Genomic DNA, 21,752 nt, shown 5'->3' with positions numbered 1-21,752 from the left:
TCCCTAATCATCCGTCCCTGTTTTTCATGCAAATTGCCCTTCCACCAACATGTCTTTTCAGCTTCCCCCCTTCGCCCTCCTACTCCCCCCTTCTTCCCCGTTCCCAGTCACCAAAACAACCGCACCGTCTCTCCGGCAAAAGCGGGATGGATTTTGGAGTGTCGGGAGAAAGGAGGTACCGGGGGTGATGGGGCGGGAGGGGGGAGGGGGTGGGGAGGGAGGGATGCCACGGCACGGTGCGGGGAAATGCCCCGGCAGCGCATCCGCGCAAATGCCGGGGCATTTCCCCGCACCGCGCCGTGGGAAGGATGGAGAGGAGCCGTTTCATCCCAAGTTTGCGTCCTGGGATCGTGCGGTGCAAGGAGGGGAGGGGGGGGGGGGGGCCGACTTGGGGCTACAGTGGGGACCGCCAACACGTTATGGGGGGGGGGAACCCGGGGAGGAGGAAGGCGAGCATCACCCGCTGCCTCCCGGAGCAAGCAAACTCCGCGCAAAATTAAGAACAAAGAAGAAGAAGTGGGGGGGGGGGGAGATGGAGGGGAGGGAGCTGGGCGCCCTCCCCCTCCCGCCGGCCGGGAGGCAGCGGAGGAGCCGGCCAGGTTCAAGTTCGCGGGGCTGCCCGGTTGTTTGATCTCGCTGTGCCTCCTAGCGACCGAAACGGGCAGGCAGCCCGCCCGCCCGCCCCGGCTCCGGCACGGCATCCCCCCGGCTCTCCGCTCCCCCAGCCCGGCCTCCCTTCCCCCCCCCCCCAATCTCCCAGCCCACCCACCCGCCCCCCCCCCCCCCATTTCCCATCCCCGGGGCGGCTCTCGCCGGAGGGAGCCCCCCGCGCCCGTCCCAGCCGTCGCTTCCGCCCCACACGTGCGGAAACTCCGCGCCGGCCCGCGGGTATCTCCGCGAAAAGGAGCCGCGGGGATCCCGCCCGTCTCCGCTGCCCCCGGGGGGCGAGTCGAAGCCCTACCCCCCCTACCCTCCCGGGCACCCCCTTTCCCCACACCCCACTCCCGGGGCCGCCCGGGCATCCCGGCGCGGGGAAAGGACACACACACACCCGTACCCCGTTTCGGGAGGGGGGATGGCACCCCCATAAGCGTGCCACTGATGTTGCAACCCCTGCCCCAAGGCAGCGCCGGGCAATTCAAAGAAAAAAAGCCCCGAGAAGTGGCGGGGAAAGAGGGAGAAAACGACGGGGGGGGGGGAAGGGGGGGGGGCGAGGGACTGAGCCCCCGACACCCCCACCACCCCCCCCGGGTTTTAGGGAAAACTTCGGGCAGGGCAGAGCTCCCCGGCCGGCCCTGCCCGCAGCGGAGCGGCTGCCTGCGAAGAGGCAGCGTTTCGCTCAGGGGGCTCCATGTGCGAACCTGGCTGGAAACGTCTGTGCAGCCGCGGGGGAGAGAAATCGCAGCGTAAAGTTTGGGGTTTGTTTTTGGGTTGGTTTGGTTTGGTTTGGTTTGTTGTTTTTTTTTTTTTTGCGAAGGGAAGAGGGAGCCGGGGATCGCTGGCAGGAGGGGAAAAAAAAAAAAAAATCGCCCTGGGTTTTCTGCCATCCCTGGGAGGGAACAAAACCCGCCGGGAGTAATGGGGGAAAGAGAAGGAAAGAAATAAAGAAAAAGAAGAGAAGGGGGGGGAAAGGAGCGAGGAGAAGCATGCAGCATTTCCCCTTCCCCCCCCAGCTCACCCCGAGGAAAAGGGGATTTTTTTTTTTTCTCCCTTCCTTCCCACCCCCCTCGCCCCAAACCTTTCCAGCTCGAGTTGCCTTTTGTTGTGCAAAGAGCGCTCCCGCTTATCTTGCATCTAGCCCTGGTGTGTGTGGTGGCGGCTGGAGGGAGGGAGCCGGAGAGTTTTTGTTGCGAACGGTGTGGCGGGGCTCGGGGTTCGGTTTTTCTCTCCCGGGGAGAGCGGATTTGGTTTGGGGTTGAAATGCGGCGGCGAGAAAGGGCCGTTCGCGGGTGTGAGGGTGCGAGTGTGTGCGAGCGTGTGTGTGTGTGTGTCTGCGTGTGCGTGTGCGTGTGTGTGCTCAGCCCGGGCTCGCTCTCGCCTGTGTTTGTTGGCAGGAGGCTCCCCGCACACGCGGTGCTTGTAAACATTCAGACACGAGATTTTTCCCAATCAAAATCCACTTCCACTTTTTTTTTTTGAAAATCTTCCAAAAAATAGTAAGCGAGCGGGAGAACGCGAAGCGAGGGCGAGGAGGGAATCCCTCCCGGCGCGGCGCGGCTCGGCTCGGCTCCCTCGCCGCCCGGTGCCGCCCCCCGCCCCAGCCCGAGCCGGAGCGGCGGCGGGGCGGGCGCGGGGCGAGGTCGGGGCGGCGGAGCCCCGCACGGCGCCGGCCCGGGGCGGCGGGGAGCGGGGGTCGGCGGGACCGCCACCCCGCACCCCGCGGCGGGAACAAAAGGGAGGCGGCCCGGCTCGGCTCTCTCTCCCCCCCCCCACCCCCCGAGAGGCTGCCGCGGGGCGGGCGAGGCGAAGGGGCGAGCCCGCCGGCAGCGGAGGGGCTCCGGCCGCCGGACTTTCTCCCCGCTCCGCTCGCCCGCAGCTCCCGCCCGCCCGGCCAAGGTGTCCGGCGTCCAGCCCGCCGCTCCCGCAGGAATTTCTTCGCACTTTCGGCCGGTTCCGCCCCCGGCAGCCCCGCACCTAGCCCGCGCGGGGCGGCTCGCCGCCTCTCCCGGCGCCGGGGCGAGAGCTCGCCGCTCTTGCCGCCAAAGAGCGGGGAAAGCGGGAGGCGAGGGGAGCGGGGAGAAGGGAGCGGAGCGGGGGCAGAGGGAGTGCGCGCCGGCGGGCGGGGGGCAGGGGGAGAAAGAGAAGAAAAGTGGTCAAGGTGATTAAATTAGAGAGGGAGAAATTAACCGGAATGCTGGTAATCCCGAGCCGGCGTTGAGTTCATTTTTTCCCCGACTCGCTCACTCGCTCGCACTTTTCTCCCCCCCCCCTTCCCCCTGCTCTCGCTCAAATTAAAAATTAAATCCGTGAAGGGGAAATTAAATAAATTGCTCTCCGGGTTACTTACGTGAAAATTCCCGTTTGCTTAAGTGCTGGGGTTTGCCTTGCTTGCGGCGCGACATGGTGGGTTGGTGGCTTCGGTGGCTTGTGAGTCGCTCGGTTCACATCGGGAGAGACGGGTTAGAGAGGAAGGAGACTCCAGAGAAAATATCTTCATCAATGTCTTTTGACATCCAAAATAAATTAGAAATAATACAAAGATGGCGCAGGGAAGATGAATTGTGGGATAGCAGTCATGGCTTTTTTTTTTTTTGTGCAAGGAAAAAAAAAGAGAGAGAGAGGGAGAGGGAGAGAGAGGGAGAGAGAGAAGGAGAGAGAGAGAGAGATGAAAAAAATGGCAAAAGCCCCCCTGAGCTGCAAGTTCAAGTGCGGACGTGACGTCCCTGCGAACTTGAACGTCAGGAGCCTGGATGGACAGAGACATACAAAACATGGGCAGGGCAAGCCGGGGAGAGGGGAGGAGGGAAGGCGAAGGCAACACCAATGGACACTCATCAGGGGCTGGACATGAAAAAGAGAGCAGGACAAGCCAATGGACAGTGATCGCAGGGGGGAGAGGGGAGGGGGCGCGGCGGGAGGGGGTGCACCGGCCGCCCGGCGCACGCCGCCGAATGGAGCCGGGGGGCCGGGGGCGGAGGGGGCGGCGGCCGGACCCGCAAGTGGCCGCGGAGGAGCGGGCGCGGGAGGGGAGCCGGGAGAGGGGCGAGGGGGGGGAATTGAACACGCACACGCGGAGAAAGAAGGGAGGAAAGAGAGAGGGAGAAAGCAGGCAGGCAGGCAGGCAGCGGCAGCGCGCGCACGCACACCCCCGCTGGAAAAGCAAATACATCGATGAAGCGAAAGACGGGCGGAGAGGGCTGCGGGGCAGGCTAGCCTCGGGATGTGCCGAGGAGGTGGGAGAGCTGGGGGAAGCCAGGTAGGACCGGAGACCACCCAAAAAGCAGGGGGGGGGCCATCCGACTCCCGGCTTCCCCGCTCGCCGCCCCCCCCCCCCCCCCCCCCCGCCTCGAAGCCGCGGAGTCCCCTCCTCCCGGGAGCTGCGGCCCGGCCCCGGGGAACGGTGGCGGCGGCCCCGCGGGGAGCTGGGGGGCGGCGGGGGCTCGGCCCGGGCCCCGGCCCGCGGGAAACTTCGGCGGGGAGCGGCGGGCCTCGCCCCGCCGCCGGGCCGGGCTCCTTGCCCCGGAGCGGGCCGGGGGAGAAGCGAGCGGAGTTTCGCGAGCGAGGAAGCGGCGGGCACGGGAGGAGAAGCCGCAGGAGCGCGGCGGGGGGGAGAGGAGGGCGGCGGGACCCGGCGGCTTTCCCCGCGGGCTTCTCTCGCCCGCCAGCCCGGAGCCCCCCTTTCCCGGCGGCGCTCCGAGCCCTGCCCGCAGCGACAGCCTCTTAACGAAAGCGAAACGCGGGGCTGCCGGCGGCGGGGCGGCGCGGGCAGCGGGCTGGCACCGGGGGGGGGAGAGCCGAGGCGGCGGGAGGCACCGAGAAGTGGCTGGAGTTAGGAGGATGCGGCAGCGGCGGCGGCTGCAACTTCGCCGAAAACAGACGGAGAGCCGCAGACGCTGCCGGCACGGGGAGGGATCAGGTTGCGGTAGAAATAAGCTCCGGAGGCGGACGGGGGTTTGGAGCGAAGTGCGGCCGCGAAAGGAGCGCGATGGGGACAACCGGTGCCCGGGACGGAGGCTGAGAGACCGAGCGCCGGGCGGCCCGGCGGGAGGAGAGAGCCGGACGGGAGGCGAGGGGGGACGGGAAGCTGCCCGCCGCCGTCAGAAAGGTTTTAACGCGCAGAGCTGCGATGGCCGGGACGCCGCCCGGGGAACCGAGGGGGCGGGCGGGGGCCGGGGCTCGGCGGCCGGCCGGCGGGGACCTGTTGGCGCGGCGAGCCCGGCCGCGCCGGCGGCGGAGCTGTCAGAGGCCGGGACGAGTCGCTCCGGCGTGGGACGGTTTCAGCTTCCCGCCAGCAGCTCCCCCCCCCCCCCCCCCCCCCCCCCGCCGCACACACACCCCGCCCGCGGCTCCGCCCGCTGCCGCCGCCGGGCTCTCCGCCGCCGGTCAGCCCCGCCGCTCCCCTCCTCCGTACATAACGTGGACACGGGCGAGCCCAGCTGCGCCTGCCCCCTCAGCGCCTGGGGATGCGCCCCGTGGCTGCTGGGGGGGGGTGGGGGGGGTGGAAAGCCAGTGCCTGTCCTGCGTGACTTGCCGGGGGGGGACCCAGCCGCAGGTGACAATAGCCAACGGCTCCTGGCTTTTGGGCTCACGCCGCCTTCCAGGGCTGGCTGCCGTCCCCAGGCGTGCGTACGTTCCTGTGCGAAACGTATATACACAGGCATGCGTGTGTACGGGAGAGAGATGCATATATGGGATTTGATTTATCTGTAATAGCACGTATAAAGCTTTTCAAGGTGGCTGCAATGTAAAAAGTAATGACTTTATTACCCCTGAAAGGTTCTGTGGTTCACAGTTAACAGTCCTCTGAATTACAATTCATTACGCAGTTGCGCGCTCTCTGAAGCCAACCTGCATCAGAATACCTGTGGTTATTCCCAATAAATAACAGGCAACGTTTCATTGATTTTCTTTAAAAAAAAAAATCATAGCAAGTTAAGCACTTAGTTACAACTAAATCTGTTTTATTATCGTACCGTGTTTGAGATTCCAGAGGTGACTTCCCAGACCGCATCTTAAAACCTACACTCAGGAGCTAATTTTACAGATGCTCTCATGAATGGCAGCGAGGATGTTCCTACCATTAGCATGCCCTTAATTCCAGCACCGTAAAATGCCTCGAATTAAATGGAAACTCGCTGCCTTAAAAACAATATTTCATCCTGGCTGGATAATTATTAATGTTAGCATTTGATCGCAATAGTGCTGTGCTCCCCCCGTCCGTCGTTGTCCCCCCCCCCCCAGCGCTTCGCATTGTCATGTGATTGGAGGGAGATAACAAACCTCAAGAAAGAAAAGGAGTCAGAAGACATTTTTAACACGGCATAACCGCAGATTAATAATGCAGGTGGGTTTGTATTTTATTGTATTTTTAGGGGAAGGGAACGAGGCTGTTTAACGAGCAGTCGTGGACACAAAGTAACTATATTTACAATCCTTGATGTGGCTTTCGGTGGGTAATAAATTATGACAATATTAAAATTATTTTCTGGCAGCCCAGTTAACTGCGTTGGGGACCGTAAAGCCCTTACTGATTCCATTTATGCCTTGTAATTACGGTCCACGGGCTCTCTCTAAACCCTTTGGTGTATATTGTGTGTAAACTTTTAGCTAATAGACCTTTTTTGAATGGAGGGACTTTTCTCCGTACTTCCTGCAGTATATATTCTGTCTCTGATCTCTGTATTTAATGGCCAAGTCCTGGTTTATGCTTTATAATGTGTTGACAAGTTTTCTAACAGACTTTCTGAAATAATGCACATATATTCACGTCGGTTAGAAACTCCACAGTATTTTTAGAGTCGAGTAGATCTATATCCTAATGCACTGAGAGGGAGTGTAAATCATAGAGGATTTCATAGCCCTTTCAGTAGTTTTCTGTATGAAGTATGAGCAGCGTGGCCTCCAGACGTAACCTTTTAGAAAAAAAGACAGTGCTTTTATTTTATGGTGTAAAGTGCTTTTAGCTTCAGGGCTCTGAACGTGAACGTGGTCAACAAACAGCTCTTGCGAGGGAGTTCGCTACAGCCTCAGCCCCAGCGCCGGGGCGCTGCCTTCGTGATGGGGGGCTTTACGGGGCCACCTCCGGCCGCGGGACCGGGCTAATCCCCCCTCCCCGAGACACGTTAACCCCAGAAACGCCGCCCCGTTGCAGCCCGCCCCGAAGCGCCCGCTCCGCGCTGGGGGGGGGGGGGGATGCTCCGCGCCCCGCCGCCCCCGAGCCTCGCCGGGCTGAGCGCCAGCCCCCGCCGGGTCCCCCCCCGCAAGCCGCCGGGTGCTCCCCTCGGCCCGGACATCCCGCGGAAAGGGGGGGTTGGATGGCCCCCGGCGCTGCCAGAGAGGCTGGCGATCGCGGGGTCAGCCCCACGGGGACGGTCCCCGGCTTGTCCCGGGGGGTGGGGGAGCGGGGGGGCGGCCTCCGAGCTCGCCCCGGCGCCGGTGGCAAAGGCAGGGCCAGGGCGCACAGCCCGGGGCGCAGGTGGGGGCGAGAGCGCTTCAGGAGAGCCCCGGGAGCAAGGGCAACGCGCCCCGCCGTTGCCCTGCTGCACCCCACGCCTTAGGCTCCCCCTGCATCGTCCCCTCTACTCCCTGCTTCCAGCGCAACCGCCACCGCAGCACCTCTCCCACAGACGGAGCACCTTTAGCCTTGTCTGTACCTATGACACAGCGGTGTCACTTTGCTCAGTTATACCAATGAACCCAGTGAACGTGGCAGGTAAAAACAGTTAGAAATGCTCAAATACTGACTGCTAACACCTAGAAATGCTGGTAGATTAGAAGGGCAGGTGAAAACAAACCCAGGCCAGCACTGGAGACGACCCAGTGATTAGGCTTTGAGGATTCACGCAAACTTGTGGGTCACCTTCTGCTCCTCCGCAACCTTTCTTTGCCCAAGCAGTGGAGGATGCCCCGCAATCCCGCTGCAGGGGTTTGAGCTGCTGTCACCCTCAGCCATCTTATCAGCTGCTCTCTGGCTAGCGACTCCCAGCCCCAGAGCAAAGTCAGCCAGAGGAAATGTGGCCCCACACCTCCGCTGTGTGTGGGCAAACTCCGAGGTACGCGCTGAAACCAGGGCCGTGGCGGCTTTCGGGCTGCCTACCAAGGGGAAGCCAACCTCGGAGAAGGGTCTGCCTCGTTAGCTGAGCGGCCGTCCCGCCTCAATCTGTCCCATGCAAACCAGAGCCCTGAGACTCCAGCTAACGCCCTGGAGCAGCTGAGGGCAGAGGTGGGCACCCATCCCACTCTGCCATCCCAGGGCAGGGGCAGTAACCTGCAGCAGCAGGGCAAAGTGCCCAGGTGAGAACATTTACACTGCAAAAATTAGTTTAACATTTAAATCTGCCAACATTTAAATCTGTCCCTTTCCTCATGCCTCAGCTCTCTGCCTGAGAAATAGCGTGATCCTGCCTCCATGCGAGCATGTAAGATGCTTGGAGGTTGCTGTAGAAAGGGACATAAAACTGCCTAAAATTGAGAAGCGTGGCCTTCCTCCATCTCGCAGGCAGGCACGCCGGTCCTCCCGCGCAGGATCGGGGCCCGAAAGCGCAAAGGAGCGCGACACAGTTCACACCGTGTGCTGCTGTCCCTGCCTATCTGCTAATTTAGTGACGGACTTGGCAATGGGTGAGTTCAGCAACTTTGGTGGGCAAATGTTTCTGCTTCGAAGCTCCAACTGTCATTCATTCAGAGCAGGAATCTCACTTGCCAACTCGGTACAGAACATTAGGACCAAATACAAATTCCAAAATTCTGCCAGTTCTCCGGAGCTGGGCTGCATTATGTAACGGCAGATCGCACGGGGTGCTTTCCGACACCGTCTTGATAGTCTCAATCAGGCGGAGGCAACGTGGGTGGAAGTCTTACCATACCAGGCTGACTCCCCGTGAATGAGCAGAGGACTTGCACGTTCTAGAAATAGTACGTGCATTAGTATTCCCGCATGAGAAACTTGGGCACGCTGCTTTTCCTTTTCTCTTTTATTTTTCCCCCCCTTCCCTTTTTAATGAAGGCTCAAAATAAACTCCGATTCTGCAAGCGCTTACTAGCAAGCGCAGCGTGCGCAGCAGCGCGTCCATGCAGGATCACAAACATCTGAGTGCCAGGTGACAGATTTCGTTATCGGCTTGCCCTAGGGAGGACCCAGAACAAAACCCTGAACTGGGGGAGACTTTTTTCCATGGGTTTCAGCAAGGTGTGGGATTTCAGCCTGCCTCTGCTTGCACAGCAACCTAGCACGATGGAGCCCTGAACCTTGACTGGACTTTCTGGGGATGACTATAAAATAAATGACACAAGGCGCTCGGGAAACAGACTTTCAAATGGCAAAACCCCTCCTTTGAAGCATACAAACAGTTTTGCTTGTGCACGGGCAGGCAGAGGAGGGCACTAGTAAATGCCCATAAAATCTCATTTTTAATCAAAGGTTTGATTTCAGCCAAACTGGTTTTAGTTTGTACTGCTCTAGTACTTACTTAGCTATTTGTCATTTTGTATGTTTAATATTTATATATCTTTTTATAAGTAAACACGTAACATGCCCCTGACAGTTTCTATCCTAGGTTTCAAGCCAGCATGATTTAAACTATGTGCATTTAAAACCTCCCAGAACTTGACCTATAATGCAAATCCATACAGTCTTAATTATAGCAGCACCAGCAGCCACCGCACGAGTGAAAGAGTTGAGCTTTCGTTACTGAAGAGGCACAGCAGTTAAGGTCTGTCAGCACTCCTGTTACAATCCCCATCTTGAAGAGGTTATAACTTGGGCTGTGTAAATTTGATTGAGCTGAAACTTGGGACTCAAACTGTCAGTCCATATAGGGAATTATCTTCTGAATAATTGGCTAACCCATTGCTTGATTCACAGACCTTTATAAAATGATTTTTAATGGGTTTTAATGTTTTTTTCTTTTACTGACATCTAGGGTATGAATTTGGTACTTCCAGCTCTTCTGAAGCTCCATACTGAACAGCGTATATGTAGGTACCCAAGTTAAAGCTACAGCTACCCAGAGGAGTTCACGGGGCACACGTGCCACACTTAACGCGCCTATGTATACCCATACACCGATAACAGACCGTGAACAAGAAATGGCACTTAAATCTATCTCAAAAGACAGTCCTAAATGTGTAAGATAAAGAGAACCTAAATGCCTCAAACAGGAGGGAGCTAAAGCTCGTAAAACGTGTCTGCTTTGTACATCAGCTGCGTGGCGATACGCTGCCAGTCGCACAGCTCTCAGGCCCCGTTATACCAACCATCATGCCGGGAAGTGAAGGCGCTCACTGAACCCGCAACCCCAAAATACAGCTCTGGCACCTTACAGTACAGTGTGTAGGTCAACTCGATTACCTACAGATGCAGCAAGGACAGCTAGGGGCGGGAAAAGATCTGGCAGAGCGTTGGGCGCTTTGTTATCTTTGCTAACAGTTTCTCGGAATCTTTTCATTTTCTTGGGCTTTATCTCCCCCCCCCCCCCCCAAATGTGTGGAAGTGGGTCCCACGTGTGCGTTGGCATCACTTTGAAAGGGATGAGCCGTTCAACTTCGAACATTGAGGGTAAGCTTAAATACCACTTTCTGTTACAAAGGATTTTACTGAGAATTGCTCTCCATAACACTTTTCACTCGTTTTAAACTTCTCAGGGGTGGTTTTTATCCCCTCAAATCACACCAAGCCGGAGCGTGCATGGTTGGTTAAGTTGCGGACTTGGAATTTTCCTTGACCCTAACAGAAAACGATGACAAGCCCGGAGGGCTAGAAACGTGAGCCACAGGCCATGAGCAAACAGATTGCTCTCACAGAGCTGGACCCCACAGAGTTTCCATGCCCACCTCACCGAACGGTTACAGAGCAGGGACACCATGCTGCAAGCCTGAACTCATAAGCAGCATCTCCATCGGTTTCGGGAAGAGTTTTGACCAAGCCAGGCTGCAGCATCGGGCTCTCTCACTGCAGGGTTGTTGCGTGCAAGTCATTCCGAAACAAAGCGCTGTGAGAAGCTGGACTCTCCTCAGCAAGATGTTCCGCACATCCAAATCCCCCATTGATCAGGGCTACTCTATTTGGCCTCACAGAAACCGATGATGGCACATGCACAGAGAAGTCGGTCCTTCGGAGTCACTGCTGAGATCCCAAGTCATTTACCTAAGCAGGTCGCTATCTTCAAGCCTATGAGCAGTAGGAAGACAGGTCACTGACACAAACATCTTTTTTGATTCGTTTGCTGACTTTAGCTGCTAAGTTTGGGGAGATGCCCAGCTAGCACAAGGTAAAGAATTACAGCCAAGTCAGGCCACGGGGAGATAGCACCCACCAGCACAGAGGCAGCTGCACTCAGAAGCGATGAGCAAGCTGCACGGCTAGGAAAGCCTAAGCCAGGCTCCCAGCCCTGCAGGGGCAAACTCTTGGTGAGGTTCAAACCAGGAACAAACAGCGTGTAACGCGAGGTTTAAAATAGCAGCATACCCAACAACGGCGCCGTCACACGTCATCTCCGCGGTGCCTGTTCATCAGTGAAGGAGGGCAGGAGAGCTGGACAGACTCGGTCTGATCCTGACCAAATAAAATACGTGGGGCGACTACTGATCTTTTAGCACAGCGGTTGTTTAGGAACAGGGTCTTCTCAGGATCATAAGGAGAGGCTTTTCACACTTCTGTGCAAGATTAGATCCATGGGGCTCAAACTCTCCTCATGAGGAGATCTGGAAAGCCCCACTCTGGATGTGGCAGGCGGGAACAGGAGGAATTGCAAACATTTTGTCTTGAAGAATAAATCCCACTACACCTCAAATCAGTTTAAAAAAAAAAAAAAGTAGAACAACAAAAATCATTCACCAATCTGAGAAACCCAATATTGGCAATCAAAAATAAGTTATTTCCATTGAGAAATTAGTTTTGCTATGCAGGATGAGGAAAGATTTAGTTGTTTTCTTGTATGCTGCTGAACACAGTCCCTTCTTCCTCCTAGCACGCTTGGCGTGAGGGACAATAGAGAAGGACAGCGCAATAAAAAAGGATTTTCCTCCTCTAACCCTGCTCGATACATCCCCTACCAGAGGAATCTACTTGGCCTTGGGTACTGCGAAATTCTTAAGCACATATTTATCTTTGGGCACATCAGCTGTACTTACATGCTTAAAGTAAGCAGGTACTCAAGCATGCTGTTAGATTGGCGCCTTAACATCCTTTGTAAATAACTTCTACTACATTGCTTTTTAGAGCTTCAACTTTTAGTCACTTAGAAAGCATTGAACTGAAATTTAACATACACAATCATCATTCTCTATATTCGTTTTATATTACTATTTCAGGTGACATTTAGGTTTAGCTTTTAGCTTTAGCAAAAAAGAAATGCACGTACTTTGCAGAACGTGACACAGTTTGTGTGAGGATCTAGATGAAAATTAATTGTTGGGATAGCAGAGATCTGTTTCTGCATTTAGAAATAAGGACAGCTTTACCGTGGATTTTCTTCTCTGCCATATTTATTGCGTGCAAAATTTCAGCTTAATTGTTAGAATGCTTACAATAATATTTTAATGCGACTCTCTGTAGTCAGAAGAATATATTATTATATAGCCCAAAGCTGCACAGAAAGATGCAGTGCTGAGAGGTAGCGGGAGTGGTGGTGAATAACCCGTGATAAGAGCCCACTTCTTTGAGCAGTTTGGACAGTTTTGCCACCATTTGTTACTGTCAGCACATACAATTTTTACAGTACAGTATGAATTCTGACTACAGTGAAAAGAATGCCTTCTACCACCAGTATGAATAAGATTTCACTCAATTAAAATAACATGCAAGTATATTGTATAGTATTACATAGAAAGCTGATGTGCATTAAGTACGAATGCTGGGGCTGGGGGGAGTTATTGTACTAATGCTATTGTTAACCGAGCAACTATTCCCCAGCATTTAAAAAAAAAAAAAAGCAAGGGAAATTAAATACAGAAATCAGAAAGACGTACAATGTTTGATATTACCATACTGAAATTAATGTATTCACGATTTAGATTTTAATTTGCCCTCTCATATTACGTTTCACAGCATCTGAGTGCCTAGAGAGAAATAGATGTAAACACACGGAGAGAGATCCACAGACTATCCATGCTGAAATACACCACCCTCAGACGTTACGGTGACAGGCGCTGTAGATACACGCAGGGTAAATACAGGCCACGTCATAGCACGAGTCTTTAAGTGCTATTCCCCGCCGGCAGCAGGGAGAAGTTTGGTCTAGATGTGGCCGGAGCGATGCGGTCCACTGCGATCCCCCCCCTCCTGAACAGCTCTGAAGGGCTCCTCAGCACGGGGGGAGAGGTGAGCTACAGGCCTCCTGGCACCCTGGTCCGTGCTACCCAGAACTGAAAGTATCCAAACGTACAGGGACGTATGGGGACGCAGCTGCGGCGGTTCCTATGAGGAAGGCCGAAAGCATCTCGGAGCCGAGGTGTATCTTAAGCAGCCGTTGTACTCGGAGCCAATAAAAATGAAACTATTCTCTATTGAGACCTAATTAGCTTTTATATTCAAAGCCATACCGCACATTTCTACGTTGCTTATGAGTGGGACTAAAAAATATATGTACCATGACACTACACTTTTAAAGCGTCTATTGAACGCTTTTCCCATTCTCCAAGGATTGCCTCCTCCTTAGACGTATACATTCAGCGAGTATGACGAGGCTAATTATCCTTCCCTGAAATAATCAGTGCTCGTCTCTAGCAGTTTGCACAGAAGCACGGACCTCGCATCTTCAGCCTCGCAACTTAAAAATAAAAACCAAACAACCCACAACTGCCTTCAAATCCTAAGACAAAAAACTGTCTGGTAAACAAATTCCCTGCCACGGGCTTTACGAGGCTTACTCTTCCATCAGAGCCCCCGTGCACGTCTGAGCCTTTTTGCCATTCTTTTAGAGGGGGCTGCGTATTTTTCTGTTACCTTTCCTGCCTGTAAAGCAATCACGGAGAACGGCGGGAGGCACCATAAATATGCAAATTGCCGCCAGATAACTGGTTTCGCTGGTTCCGCCTTGGGAAGCGGCATCGCCGCCGCGGGGCTGGGGGGGGGGGGAAATCCGCCGGGCCCGGGGGCCCCTCCGCGGCCGACACACCCCCCCCCCCAGCCTCCGCGGGGCCCCCGGAGCAGGGCTCGGCAAGGGGCACCCCAGCAAGGAAAGCGCTCCTTTGATTCCCACTGATTCTCTTAACTCCTGCCTGCGCTCCCGCTCGCTCACGCGGCCTTTTTTTGTGTGCGTCTGCGGGCTTTCCCCCCCTTTTCGTTTACTTTCGCGCGGGGTGTTCGGGTCCCCCTCGTTCGCCCTGAGGAGCGCTGGCAGTTTGATGCCCCCTCTCTCTGACCGCCAGGTCAGGATCGTCGTGCCCCCTCCAGCTCACCTGAGAGGTGCTCCTGGGCGCGGGGTGGGGAAAGGAGCGGCTCATCCCTGCGCGGTGTCGCTCGGGAAAATCTGCGGACGCTCACGTATGGATCCGAAATACGTGCTAAGGCCCTCTCTTTTCTAACTCGGCATTGGAGGAATTAAAAGGAACCACTGGTTTCCAAATGAAAAGGGAAGTGTAATTCACAGGTAAACGTTCACAAAAGTACATGAGGCCGCTTTAAAAATCACAAAGGGAAACGGTGATCTTAACGTGGATTCTGGGTTCGCTCTGCCGGTAAATTCAAAGCAGCGTCACTTATTACACCAACATTTTGCAGGACATTCGTCAAAAGCATGGACTGAGCGTCTGGGTATTTAAAAAAACCCACCAAAGTAAACAATAGAGCTAATTTATAAGCGTTCAGATGTGCAGTAACTTTAACACAAATATTTCAATCAGTATGGTGGTGGCCCCATATAACGCAGTAAGATACAATTCAGACCTGTGACGGTCTATCGAATACATAACAGGCATTTTTAAAATTGCCTGGAAACGTGTTCATAGGGTAAAATCTAACGGTTCAGGTGGAGCTTTTACTCTTGATCAAATAATAAAAACTGTTAGAGACCATTCTGTCATCTCATTGCTCACCAGCCTCCACGAGAACTGTTTTACGTTCCCGTTTAAATAAGACAGGAGAGCAAGAAGGAAAACATAAACCACGGAAGAGTTACTACAGGCATTAGCTCTTAAGCCAGAAAAGCAAGAGAGCTTAGAAAGAAAGCGGGGGGAACTGTCTTCGTCACTCCGCACCCATCGAGGTTTCCTACAGCTGAAGCCTCTGGACGGCGGCTCACGTTAGGGCAAGGTTGCACTCGCCAAGCCCCAGGGGCTGACTTGGGCGAGGTGTCGCTGTTCTGCCTCCCAAAGACCTTCTTTCTGTGGATTTAGGTCTGCCAGGCAAGGGGACTAGTGTGGACAGACAGACGGAGGCTGTGGACAGATGGGACTCCCTGTGGGACGGAGTGGGTGGCGATGGCCTTGTCCGCGGAGAAGGAATCTGAAGAGCAGACTAGTAATAGTAACGGCGATTACTATTAAAGCGCAGAGCTTTTCATTACTGAAAACTTCAAATAACTCCTGAACTATATTTGAGACTTTTTTTTTCATGTTAACTCCAGGTTTGATTGCTGGAAAAGGTTGACTGCTAGAAAAGGAAAACCAGTGCGGTGCACAGCAGTGGGGAATCGAAGCCCTTCTTTACCAGAACCCCTGCCATATACGTACTGTCACTCACCTTCCAGACACTCAGTACAACCATTCAATCTATTGAATCAAGAGGCTGTTTGATCTTATCTGCATCTGTGAGCTGACTGTCAACCTGCTTAGGCTGCATATTAAATCATCTATAGTAGCTGTATCAAGCTGGGATGATCTGTTAATTCTAAATTTATTAACCCTTGGAGTGCAGTCATCATGTTTAATCTAGTGTAGCCAGCATTTATCTTACGAGACTAAAGCCTTCTTTAAGACGTGGCCGTGCTGTAGGTTAAAGAATCAGTAATGTGGGGGAGATGGTAACTGGGAAGAGCTCGCTTTGATCTCTGAAAGCCAGCTGACAGCATCACTGCCCCAAACACGTACGCGTGTGCTTGCGTCACGCTCCTGTGTCCAGCGTGTGGGGCGCGTGCACACGTGTACGCGCCTAATAACATTTCCTCACAGAGTTTTGCCTGAGACGAGGAAGAAAAAGAGAGGCCTTGAACAACGCCTGAGCCCTGTGCCTCCACGAGGACTTAAAATCGAAACCCAAAGTGACGGCACACCACCGCAACGCAAGGCGAGGGTGGCCGCAGGCCGAGTCCCGCGAGGACCCACCAACAAACCTCGCCTCCAAGTCGGCTCCCACTTCTTGGTCCGTAACTGCCGTCCAAATCAATTAACAAACGTCCTCAGAGCGCTGAGGACCACGGCCGCTGCAGGACTCGCCAGAAGTCAAGTGCTGCTCTCTGCGTACATACAAATATACCCCCACGCAGACACATATACGCAATACAAATAATTTTATGCGGTTACATACATACGCATCAATGTGTTAAGCTGTTCGTTACACACACGCACGTCTCTCCCAGCCCCTCTCTCCTGTTATCTATTATCCTTGCACACTGCTGATGGTATCAACATATTCACAGCTTTTATTTCAGTCACAAACTGCTAGGCATGCTTCCTTTTTTGGTAATCACGTGCCCGGTATCTCTCTAATGTAGCCTAATAACAATTTTAGCATTCAGATGAAGCGATTTCATTCTGTGACTGCCTTTTCTATTAGATTTGATTCTGAGAAGCCCCAGTGGGTGCCTCCGAGGCAGAGATCTATCTGTGAGGCTGCAACCGATTCAATAGCAGCCTGAGCTAACCTTGACCTTTCCCTAGACCCTGCTCCATCTGGTGCCAGCCTGGTCCCCCCCTTCTCCTCCTCCTTGCTTCACAGTCAGCATTGATCAAGGCGGAATCGAGCGTCTCTCTCCCTCCAAGGGCTGGGCAGTCGCGGAAAGGACAGCACATTTCAATATATGGAAATGATCGAGCCTCTTATGCAATCATAAATCTACACAGAGCCTCGTGATTTGATCTTTCATTCACCTCCAAAGATTCTCCCCCTCCCTCCCCCCAGCGGGGATTTATAAACTATAAGACAGCGGCTTTCCCCAACACCTGGAAATTATAAAGCTTGCTGTTTATTGGAAATGAATGCCTGGCGCTTTCATCTGATTCGCTTTGCATTTTATTTATTTGCAACTCACTCGGTTGTTTTCCTGCGTGTTTTTTTTTTTTTACAGTGTGCCCCCCCCCCCCCCGGTTCGGCGGTGGCAGCGGCCCCGCTAAGGGCTGGTTCGATGCCGCTGTTGTTTTAGCCCCCGCTTTCGTGCCGCCGAAGGCAGGCGCAGGGCGGGCTCAGTCCCCCCCCCCCCCGCGGTGGCGGCTCCAGCCGGCCCTCGCCCCGCCTGGCCGCCCCCCGTCCCGCTCCGCACCGGGCGGGGGCCGGGGCCGCTCGGGCGCGTTTCGATAGCTGGAAACGAGCGGCGGCTCCTGCAATAAATCAGCGCCCGCCACTTTGTCATCCTCCTAGTTCTGCTTCATTTTCTTCCCCGCGCCGGCGCTCGGCTCCCCGCTCCCCCTCAGCCCCTCTAAGTAGAAGCACCCCGCTCGTCCCCGTCCCCCCCCGCCGTGCCCCCGACCGAGCACAACCGGCGGCGGCTTTCCCAGCCCGCCCGGGCCGCTCCGGCGCCCCCCCCCCCCCGCCAACTTCGCCTCTCGGCAGCGGCTGCGAGGCTTTGCCTGCCGCGGGGGGGGGGGGGGGGGGAGCCCCGCCGATCCGCGGCGCTCAGACTCCCCACTCCCAATACGATTATTTTTTTCACCCGGGGGGGTGTTTAGGGAGCCAGCCCCTGCCGGGCTGCGGGGCCGGAGAGGCCAGGCACCCCCAGCCCACCTGCGCGGGGGAGCGCTCCGGGGCTCCCCCCCCCACCCCCCGGAGCACGGAGCCGGAGCAGAAGGGGTGCTGCCGAGGTACTCCTGTTCCCTCCGAGGGTGCGAGCTGTATCTTCAATAACAGCCCGCCTGGATTTCGCCGTTGAGAGAGATACTCCGTGCTTTAATATCCCTGCGTGCTCCTCCACTGCCGGGGCATTTACAAGCCACAATTTTATTTTTCCTCCTAAGAATTCTGACATAACCACGTTTTTTCATCGCATACCAGCCTTGAGATTGTATAACAGATTATGTAAAATTATAATGACAAGATAATATATGCAGACTCTTAATTATTATATAGAGTTTCCTGCGTATCTATAGCTAGGCACACGGCACATATGCTAAGAGTCGGTTCTGCAATGTTTGCCTAGCCAACACTTCTGGCTGTAGACGCGGCGGAGAAAAGGAACGGATAGATATCTGACAGTACATATGTATGAGAAAGATATATTACTTAATGGGAAAAGGTACCTGGAAATCTATTTCTCTCTGTTTTGAGGAATTTGTTTTGCTTTATCTCCACGGGTAGTAAAAAATAATAGGAAGAAACTGTGAATTACATTGAAAAAATAGATATATTCCATTTGTCAGTTTAATATTACACTTCCTTTCTGCAATGCTACGAAGATTTAGAACATTTCTAAAACTTTCAGCTCTAATCTGGGTCTCGGGTTTGTTTGGAGGACCTGCCACCACACGCCAGCTAAAAATGAGTGTCAATTAATAACAAAACCCACTCTTCCTTATTTCTGCACTCAAATAATTTAACAGGTTTTGATAAAACCACGGATGCATTGGTGAGAATTTTCCAATGCGTGCAGTATTAACAGTTTTCATTCTAAAGCAGCAAAACTTCCCAAAAATAGAACTGCCGAATATTTCTTTGCTTTTCCCAATGGCCGTCTACACATATTATTATACACTTAAAATATAAAGAATATGCAGCTCCTTAAAAAGCGTGGTTTGTTCTACCAGGAACATAGCTGGTGGGAACAATCTCAAATCTAGGCGGTTAAAGTAAGCACGCTGTATTATTTGTGGCCTCCAAAATTAGAAATAATTTGAAACCAGAAGTAGGAGAGTTTTTAGCTTGTGTTTTCCACCACGTGAGAAGTAACCGGAAAACATTTGCCCTTATAATGCCGCAGGATTCATAAACTCTCTGGTTCCTGAGCTACCTGAGCAATCACGTAACCTCTGCAGAAGTACCTAAGCGTGGTTTGTTGTTGAAAAGCATATTGTACTTATTAGTAAAATGTGAAATGGCTTAAAAAACAATTTGAGCTATGAATTGCCATCTGCTCAATGGGGGGAAACAGAAAGTAACTGAATCTATTTTCTCACCTTTTTTTATAGTAACATAAACAATGCTCCAGAACGCTATAAACTTCTAGCTGTACGAAAGGCGTTTGTAGAGTCCATCACGCTTCAGGTCAGGACTTTATCCACGCTGTTAAACGCTGTTTCTTTTCATTATCTGCAAATGTCCCAAAGTATTTTTTTCCCCCCTATTAAACAAGATGCCCTTTTTAATTTCAGGGATTAAAAGTTTGATCCTGCTTCCCACACCATACTCTGGAAACTGTCCCCCGATAGAGAGCTAGCCTGACATCGGTGCGTGCCTTGAGACATCAAAATATGGGTAAAGCGACGTACGCGACTCGTTCTGGTTCTCTGCGTGGGAGGGGAAGAGGGAAGGGTTTCTGTTACCCAGCTTTTATGTAGCCCTTTGCATCGCTAGTGTCCATCACAAGAGAAATTCATCTTTGTCCTCTCTCTGCCCCTGCCCCCTTTTTGCAGAGGAAAACCAAGGAGGTCACTGAGGAACCGAATGGGACCACTTCCTCTGGTATCGAGTTTTGCCAGTGCCGAAAGAACATTCCTCCAGTGCCTGCAAGCTCCATGACCGCCCCGCGTGCTGTGGGGGTCACAGCTCTGAAATCAGCTCGGAGCGCAGGCAGGCCTCTGCCCGTCGCAGGAGAAAGGCCCCACAGCAGGGCAGTGCCTGCCCTGGACTACGCCGGGAGCAGGACTCCCTGCGAGCACTTAGGGAAACCATCCGTACTGGCAGCTGCAGCTCCCCGAGACTCGGCTCACCACGCAAATGCTACAACGGAAAGAACAAAATAACTTTTTTTTTTTCCTCCCTACTTAGCTGGAGTTATTTCTTTGCTGTCCTTCAGCTTTATGCACCTGGGAACCCAGACTTTTTTTAACCTGTTTATTCCGTTTCTTGCCTAACAGCAGCTCAGCTAACCTACCCCAAACACTCTGCTCCTACCAGTGATGGATCGGAGGGGAGAGCGTTTCTGGAGCGCAGGGCACCATTCAAACCAAATGGCCAGGTTCAGGCATGTGGAGGACGCGAACTGGAAGATCTTGACTTGGAGCAAGTTTCGCAAGGAGCACGAGGACAGGAGGAGCTGTGAATTGTTACAGTTCCGTCCCACAAGACGAGCGCAAATTCTGCAATGCAGAAATTGTCTTCATCTGCCTAACGCCTTCTCCTCCCCAAAAGACCGACTTCTCAAAAGCACTGCTTAAAAATAATAACAATACAAGGAGCAGCTTTTCTGCTCCCTTGGAACTTGGCAGGAGTATAAATACACAGCAAGGGAAGAGGGGAATCGAAAACTTAACAATAGGAAAGGGAAATACAATGGCATAGAAGTGGCCTGCACCCCTTTAATTTCCACCAATGCCCCTAGTAGGGCTGGGCACAGCAAACCGCCTCGGGATTTACATGCAAAGCGCGCGAGCTCATTGCGATAGCTGTATCAGAGCGCACGCCTAGGTGTTCTACACCTCACATACAGATCACCCTGTAGTATTAAGATTCAAGTCACCTGTCCTTCGTCGCTAATAAAAATGAAATATATTAGGGGAAGTTTGAATACAGTCTCACACATGAAAAAATGCTACGAATGCATGATCAAAAAGTAGCTGCCCATTTTTGTGGCATAAAAATTTTTCTGTTTCAAAGGGCAAAACGTGAGCTTTGAGATGAGGTAAGTCTGAACCCTTAAACTAACTCCTACGGCCCCTGAGTGCACAGTGTGAGGCCAATCCATACAGCAGAACTCCCTGGTACGCTGAGAAAAACATACGTTTTTATAACACTCCCAGATTTTTTTTTGTTTTCCTTTTTGAGCGTGCAGAATGTAAGCAAAGCACGAGAAGCAGTGCTGTATTTTGAGTGGTCCTTCCCTGATGAAGAAGTTGCCACAGCAGACCACCACCCTACAGTGGAAATTGCCAATAGCGTCGTATTAAGCGTTTGTCAGTGTTTCCATTCTAAAGCCTCTTACTTGAGGCTTATTCTTTGCTGTTAAAATAACTCCAGGCAGAGTTAGACTGGGGGAAGGTAGTTTTATTTTATATTACAAGTAGGGAATCACCTATCTTCTATCTAGCTGTTTGTTTGTTTGTTTATTTTGAACTAGGTAAAGGTAGGAACAAAGAGGGGCTTTGTTGGTTTTAGAGGCTCACGTGGGTATTCCTGGGTCATGGAAATGACAGAATCTCTTCCAGGTCCTGGATCCACATCATAAAACCAGGGACTTCAGAGTTTTTGTAAGGAGATAAGTAAATCAGTCAGATATTAAAATTAAGCCGTGTGAGTTTGTCACAGATACATGACAGCCTTGTTTGATAGCACATATCAAATCTGGGTGCAGTCGTAACTCCCAGAATGCTGTCGCCCAGTGCCTCCAATGCCACGCTCACCATACGCTCCCCGCATCCCTTGGGACACTCATCACAGGAGGTCTGGGGGGCTGTTTTGCTGCAGCAGGAAAGCATTTCAGCTTTCAAGAAGCCGTGCTTTCTGCTAGTGGTGGCTAAGGCCTAGACCCTACTAAGGCTTTCTGGAAAACAGCGCGTCAGCCAGGTAGATGAGCACATCTCCTGAGAGCTGACAGAACCGGTGGCTTTTTCAGCCTGTCCTGAGCTTGCTTTTTCAGGAAAGCAAGCCGCCAGCCAGACTTCAGGATGGAAAGTGTGTACGACAGTGCTTCTGTATCACAAAGCCGTCCACAAGAGACATCTGATAAGCAGTATGCCACTCTAAGTGAGATGCAAACAAAGCACAGGGACTGTCATTAAGGAACCACGCACAACAGGTATTTTGTTCTGCCTGAATAGCTACAGTATTGACACAAGGACGGACATTGCCA

General features: G+C 53.3%; 1 protein-coding gene and 1 long non-coding RNA gene across 6 annotated transcripts in view; one reads left to right on the top strand and one right to left on the bottom strand.

Moving 5' to 3' along the window:
- Positions 1-3,531, bottom strand: part of BCL11A (BCL11 transcription factor A) — a 74,692-nt gene extending 71,161 nt beyond the window's left edge. For 2 of the 5 annotated variants that reach the window (XM_076335161.1, XM_076335160.1), the window contains exon 1: positions 3,008-3,531. In XM_076335161.1, the coding sequence (XP_076191276.1) occupies positions 3,008-3,062 (55 nt within the window). In that variant the 5' untranslated portion in view covers positions 3,063-3,531. Of the gene's footprint in view, positions 1-1,738; positions 2,010-3,007 lie in introns of those variants that run through there. The other 3 variants (XM_076335162.1, XM_076335164.1, XM_076335165.1) reach the window with 3 other exon arrangements.
- LOC143158771 (uncharacterized) lies at positions 106-21,156 on the top strand. The gene is made up of 4 exons (XR_012995061.1): positions 106-175; positions 18,934-19,009; positions 19,117-19,191; positions 19,378-21,156. It is a non-coding gene; the product is annotated as an uncharacterized LOC143158771 (long non-coding RNA).
- The last annotated feature ends 596 nt before the right edge of the window (positions 21,157-21,752 follow it).

Source organism: Aptenodytes patagonicus, chromosome 3, assembly GCF_965638725.1.
Source record: "Aptenodytes patagonicus chromosome 3, bAptPat1.pri.cur, whole genome shotgun sequence".
NCBI classification, from domain to species: Eukaryota; Metazoa; Chordata; class Aves; order Sphenisciformes; family Spheniscidae; genus Aptenodytes; species Aptenodytes patagonicus.
This window is presented reverse-complemented; position numbering and strand designations above follow the sequence as displayed.